At 38.9% G+C, this 6,966-nt stretch overlaps 1 protein-coding gene across 1 annotated transcript; it reads left to right on the top strand.

Annotated features, from left to right (window-relative positions):
- The first annotated feature begins 4,249 nt into the window (after positions 1-4,249).
- Positions 4,250-5,877, top strand: LOC120303463 (actin-like protein 9). The gene has a single exon (XM_039333017.1). The coding sequence runs from the start codon at positions 4,453-4,455 to the stop codon at positions 5,794-5,796; it is 1,344 nt and encodes a 447-aa protein (XP_039188951.1). The 5' UTR covers positions 4,250-4,452; the 3' UTR covers positions 5,797-5,877.
- Positions 5,878-6,966: the final 1,089 nt, after the last annotated feature.

Genomic DNA, 6,966 nt, shown 5'->3' with positions numbered 1-6,966 from the left:
TTGGCTGCAGATTTAAATCTGGTCTCAGAATTAATACCTCTTCACTCCAAACTTTTTAGGGACCCAGCCATTATAATATTTTTTCAGAACTGTAGCTCTATACCAGGCATGTCAAACTGCCAGCCCACAGGCCGGATATGTCACACTGAAATTGTGTCCACCCTATTGCCGGCAATGGGGAAAAAGTTCCATGACATCGCGGGTTTGACATGCCTGCTCTATATGCTTATGAGACACGACTAGCCATTTGCTAGGGTTGGTTATCATGCCATCTTGCTATCCTTGATCATCTTGATCATCAAAATTAACTCAAATCAACTCAATTACCCTTACAACTTACCTGTCTTTAAGATTCCACAGATATAATTACTGATACTGTCACAACAAACTAAATATATATGATAAAAATAAATGAATCAGTTCTTCAGATGAGCAAGAGATGTTAGAAAGCTTGAAAGAGTCCAGAGTCTTGTGTGACTTTTGCACTTTTCTGAATTTTGAATGCAATGCATTCCTGTATATAACATTTATATTTGGGAAAGATGTATACCTTGGGAAAGTAGTCTGCATAATATGCAGTGCCACTTGCAAAATTATGGATATTAAAGTTGTGTACAAAAAAGAAAACAGATTGGGAAAAGTTGTGTTCAATGTAGGGAAAATTACAAAAAATGCAGGATTGATGTGTGGACAATTAAAATGGATTAATAACTGAATATATGCAAAACTCAGCAATCCTTGCTGTAGCATGTTCTGCATCTACTGCACACAAACCTTGCAGCTCACAAACAATAAAAATGTGCGCAATCCTTTATCTCTGGCATCAGGCTTTATTTCTCCAAGTTATAATGACAAAATAGTGCTTCTTTAAGAATATTTTAGGAGAGCCGGTTTGATGTAGTGGTTAAGACACCAAGTTAGAATTGTGGAAATTGTGAGTTTGTCCCACCTTAAGTATGAAACCAGCTGGGTGACTTTAGGTCAGTCATTCTCTCAGTCCTAGAAAGAAGACAATGGCAAAGTGCTTTTGAAAAACCTTGCCAAGAAAATTGCAGGGATTAGTCCAGGAGTCTAGACTGACTTGAAGGTACAATCCACACATGTCCCCACCCCTGGCCTGGAAAAAAGAAAAGTTCAGTTGTGTTAACATTCTGTGGTTTGAACATATTGCTTCTTCCTCCAATTTTCTTGAAATAGGATTGGAATGGGTGCTAGGTTGAGAGACAGTGATTGCCCCAAAGTTGGCCAATAAGCTTTCACGGCTAAGAATAATCTCAAACTAGTTAGTAAGCTACTTCACATTGGTTCTTTGTGCCTTGCCGGCTAACATGGGAAATTTGGTTATTCTTCAAGATAAGATGAGCCACATGAGTAGTACCCCTACTATAATATTACTTTTGTTTGTTTTTTTTTCAAATAATATCTGGTATGAAATTGAGAAAAAATAATAATGGGAGAACAGAGAAGAAATAATTATAAAGACAAAGGTAAGACAGGACCAAGAGAAACATGAAATATATGAGCTGTGGTCTATTGAGAGGTTAAATATAGATTTGGGAGTTGGGAAAAAGATTCACAGTCCAAGTCATGAGGTTAAGATGGGTAGACATATAAATAAATAAATGAACAAACAAACAAACTAGAATAAGAAGGAATATCAAGTTTGTGCTTCATCTCTTGGCTTCTTTGCAAGTGGAATTTCACACTCTCAGCTGTTTCACAGCCACAATTACTAAAAGGTTGAACATCCTCCTCATTCAGTCAAATTCTAGATCAGGTTGTTGAAATTAAGTTCATATGAACTTAAAAGGACTGTTCAGTTCAGTTCAAATATGTCAAATGAATGAATTCCTGGGGTTGCAACTGTGAATGTAAAACACCAATGTGTATAAAGCTATGACGAAACTAGATTTAGAGTACAGGTCTAATCACCACCTCTTAAAAAAAAAAAGAAAGAAATATTGTAGATCCAGAAAAGGTGGTAAGTGAAATAGAGATAAAAGGAAATAATTGAAGGGCAGAAGCAGATTCCCTATTTTGAAAAAGTGACGGTCTTTTCTTGCTTGGAGCCAGGATAGATAAAAGAAGTCATGTTAGAGATATATAAAGGCACAGGAACATGTGGGAATTGGTTCAATAATGCAAGATTTCACAGGTAATGTTGTAATCATAGGCCCAGTTCTTTTCTAGGTACAAGTCTTCAGTCATGACACTGCATACACTGTTTGAAAGTTTTGACCTTGCTTCATACCTTTTCACCAGATACTCCTCTGACGGCCTTGTATAATGTAGAAAGTCATGGCCAAACAGAGCTTTTTCTCACTGTCTTATATTAGATTTTAAATGAGTATTTTACAACATTGGCAACTTTAAGAGGTCTGGGTATCAACTCACAGAATGCTGGCTGGGAATTCTGTAGTTGAGTCCAGACATTTCAAAGTTACTAAGATTGAGAAACACAGCTTTAGCTTTCAGCTCCTGTAAAAGAAAGGACCTCACAATGACCTTGTTTCATACCACTTAGAATGCAATTACCTGCTATGCCAAACAGATCTCCTTAATGGTGATTCCAGCAGCATAGTAAATGCTGTAGGTCAGAACTTCCTATATGAGAAATACAGAGTCTCTCTTTTTTAAGGAAGTGCCAGGTCTCATTGGCCTCTCCATCAAAAGACTAGGGGTGGGCATGGCTTAGCCACTGCAGCTAAACAGGATTAGGTATGTTCAGTGCTGCCAGGTCTTGGCAATGAGACTTGATTTTATTAACCATTCTTTCTCTCCATCTCTTGGACTAGATAGCCAAAACAAGTTAGTAGGCTGGGTTGGGATAGTCCTATGTACATTGACTGAATGGAAATACATTAACATAGTTTAATTTATAAATGATCAGATCCGTTTGAGGCTAAAGTTAACCGATTGGATTAACCAATCTCTTTTTGATCTTTGCCCCAAATATTATGCTCTATTGATGAAATAGAGAACATGGCAATGCATAATTCAGATGCTGAATTCATTACTATTGCATGTAGTGATGGCTTGAAACAAGAACTGGACAGATGTGTAGTAGATGAAATTACCAGTAGGTCCTAGATTTCATGATTAAATATCTCCTCAGTCACAAAGAATATCATTTAAATACCAACTGCAGGAAAGCAACCATGGAAGACTTCCATCTATGCTTCTGAGTTTCTTCAAACTGGAAATTAATCAAGGAGAGAAGCAACCTAGAACTAAGGAGAAACTTCCTGACTTAGAATACTGCATCCAGTTTTGGTCACCACAATGTAAAAAAGATGCTGAGACTCTAGAAAGAGTACAGAGAAGAGCAACAAAGATGATTAGAGGACTGGAGGCTAAAACATATAAGGAACGGCTGCTGGAATTGGGTATGTCTAATTTAATGAAGGGAAGGTTAAGGAGGGACATGATAGCAATGTTCCAATATCTCAGGGGCTGCCCCAAAGAAGAGGGAGTCAAGCTATTCTCCAAAGCACCTGAAGGCAGGACAAGAAGCAACGGGTGGAAACTAATCAAGGAGAGAAGAACCTAGAACTAAGGAGAAACTTCCTGACAGTTAGAACAATTAACCAGTGGAACAACCTGCCTCCAGAAGCAGTGAATGCTCCAACCCTGGAAGTTTTTAAGAAGAGACTGGACAGCCATTTGTCTGAAATGGTATAGGGTTTCCTGCCTGAGCAGGGGGTTGGACTAGATCACCTCCAAGGTCCCTTCCAACTTTATTATTATTATTATTATTATTATTATTATTATTATTATTATTATTATTATTATTACTATTATTATTATTATTATTAAATGTATCTAGCTGACCATTGTGTGATGCAGAATGCTGAACTGGATGGGTTATTAGCCTGAAGAGGTAGGATTCGTCTTATTTTCTTAAAATGAAATAAATGACTGAAAGCTGATGCATGATCCTGCCATAGCAGAAAATTCAGTCATCATAATATTCCTTAGCTTTTGATTCTTAGGGGGAAAATGCTAGTAAAAAGCAAACTGTCTTTTGTGAACAGTTAATATAGTTGCCATGATTCAGTTAATATTTTTCCTTTTTTGTGGATATCAGTGAGGTCCTGGGGACAATTTTAAATGAATGTATTTATATCCCTGATGGAAAGTTGATCTGGATGACTCATGGCATTCTATGAGTTCTTAAGATTCTAAGATTCTTTCCTTCTGGCCATTGTTCCTTGTGGAACATTTCAAAGCTTCCAGATGGACAGGACAGTGGCAGGATGAGCTGACGCACTTTCCCCCAAGCAATGGTTGGAGGGAAGGGATCATCATTGGGCAGTGCTACTTGCCTATCTGAAGCAAGATCACCAGAGATATTGATAAGAATTCATGGTTAGCCAAAGCAAAGGCCCTTGACATTTAAGTATTACACAACGTGATTTGCTCTTGGAGAAGGTATCTTGAGACACATTTACTATGTTACCCAGAAGTCATAGGACAGGCAGTCCAGGGCCTTCTTATCCAAGGAGTCCTGGATCTCTACGATCAAAGAGCCCAGGATCAAGGCCAATGAGCCCAGGATACTCAAGAAAAAGGACCCCATCCACAGGATATGCATTAGACCAGCCATCTGGATCTCGATCATCTTCCAGAGAACGAGGGGTTACCATGAGAAGGTCAAGTACTCCAGAAAGAGGGCGTTCAGTTGTCAAGACAGGAGCTATTGTCATAGATACTGGTACAGGGACATGTAAAGCTGGATTTGCAGGTCAGCAGACCCCCCAGTCAGTCATTGGGACATTAGTTGGACACCCTACAGAAAAATCTATGAGGACTAGAAGAGATAGACAAGATACATTCATTGGAGAGCAAGCTCGATTGGAACCTGATACCGATATTATTTTTCCAGTAAGGCATGGCATAATCATAGACTGGGAAGCAGCTGAAACACTGTGGAGGCACCTGTTCTACCATGACCTCAAAGTTGCTCCAGAAGACCATGCTCTTTTAATGTCTGATCCTCCTCTCTGTCCAACTACAAACCGGGAAAAATTGGTGGAGGTTGTCTTTGAGTCTCTCAATTCTCCTGGAATGTATGTGGCATATCAGTCTGTACTATCAGTGTATGCTCATGGAAAAATTAGTGGGTTGGTGGTAGATACAGGCTATGCTATGACACACTCTGTACCAGTCTATCAAGGATACAATTTGCCACATGCTATAGAAAGGATGGACATTGCTGGAGCCAATATGACATCTTTTTTGATGGATCTCCTCAAAGACATGGGGAATTACTTTGATGAAAGAATGTTGGATGTTATTGATGATATCAAACAAAAATGCTGTTATGTTGCACTTGATTTTGAGACTGAGTGGAATCGTCCAAAGAGAGAATACATGGTGGACTACCAGTTACCAGATGGCCAAGTAATCACTTTAGGAAAGGAGAGATTTCAGTGTCCAGAAATGTTGTTCAGCCCTCCTCAAATGCCTGGACTTACACTTGTAGGAATCCATGACATGGCCCAAAAAAGCTTAAGGAAGGTCCCTGAACAATCCAGAAAAGAAATGTATGAAAACATAATATTATGCGGAGGGTCATCTCTTTTTGAAGGATTTGAAAGGAGATTTACTCATGATGTAATGTCCAGCATGCAGACAAATACAAAAGTCAAAGTCATGGCTGTTCCACTCAGGCACTATTCCGTCTGGACTGGAGGATCCATACTTGCTTCCCTGAAAAATTTTCAACCATGCTGGATCAGAAAGGAACAATACCATGAGCATGGACCATTCATTGTCCATAGGAAGTGCTATTAGAATGGCCCAAATGAAGCCCGGGATAGCTAGGGCTGAAATGGCTGAAAAGCAACTCATAATAAATCTCTGTGTTGCATAGGCTTGAAATGTGGTTTGCATTTATTGTTCAGAGATTCAGCATGGCCTGTCAGATGCCAGCTGTGTGGACATATCATGCAAAAACTGAGATCACTTTAATAGCAGAAGCTAGCAAAGAGCGAAAGTAAAATGGAAGCTCCTTGAACAGTACTTAAAATGCCTTGTTTTGCAGAGCTATGAGATGTGGGCTGCAAAAATCTCCATGATGACAAGACACAACCAAAAGATACTGAACATACGGCCTTTCTGGCCTAGATTAATATTGTGGATGGATTCTTGCAAAATGAGATGTTAACCCTATGTTTACAAGATGAAATACTCATAAAATCTGGACTACAAAGCTGTATGTAAAATAAAAAGACTGGGTACAAAGTGTAAATGCTGCTTTTTTATTTGTAGAAAAATCTAGAGAGATTTGAGTTTTTAAAAAATAGAAGTAGTATTTAGATTTTGTAACCATCTTCTGTATACAAGTTTAATATTTATTTTATTTATTATTAAAATTTATTTGCTACCCATCTTGTGGTTTGAGGAGGCTCCAAGCGGCTTACAGTGAGATAAAATTTATAAATATTCAAACAATATAACAATATAAATATAAAAACAAATTAAAATTACAAAAAAATTAACACAAACTAAAAAAACACAGGTCTGGAACAGAGAGGTGGGGATACTTTCTCTGTTGTTGCATCAACCACCTCCAGCTAGCAGCTTCTCCTTCAGGACCCCATGACAGCCGGCATTTTAAGGCGTTTCCTGAAGATTAAAAAAGGGGGAAGGATCTTACCTCTTGCAGCAAGATATTCCAAAGGCCAGGATTCATGGCAGAAAAGGCTCGTCTCCTGGATCCCACCAGCCAAAATTCTTTGGCTGATGGGATCAGCAGTATGCCCCTTCTGCCAGCACGAATGGGATGAGCCAAACCCATTGGGGAAAAACGGTTTTGCAGATATCCTGGATCCATGTCATAAAGAGCTTTACAGGTCCAGATAATCCATTTCATCCAGGTCCTCTGGAGCTGCAGTACAATCACTTTTTTCACCACCCTCCCTACAAAGGACGCCTCTCTTGCCACCCACCCAGAAGTCACAG

The sequence above is a fragment of the Crotalus tigris genome, unplaced genomic scaffold (assembly GCF_016545835.1).
Source record: "Crotalus tigris isolate CLP2741 ecotype Arizona unplaced genomic scaffold, ASM1654583v1 scf7180000024471.848039, whole genome shotgun sequence".
Lineage (NCBI taxonomy): Eukaryota > Metazoa > Chordata > Lepidosauria > Squamata > Viperidae > Crotalus > Crotalus tigris.
The sequence above is the reverse complement of the archived record's forward strand: the minus strand, read 5'-3'. Positions and strand labels throughout refer to the sequence as shown.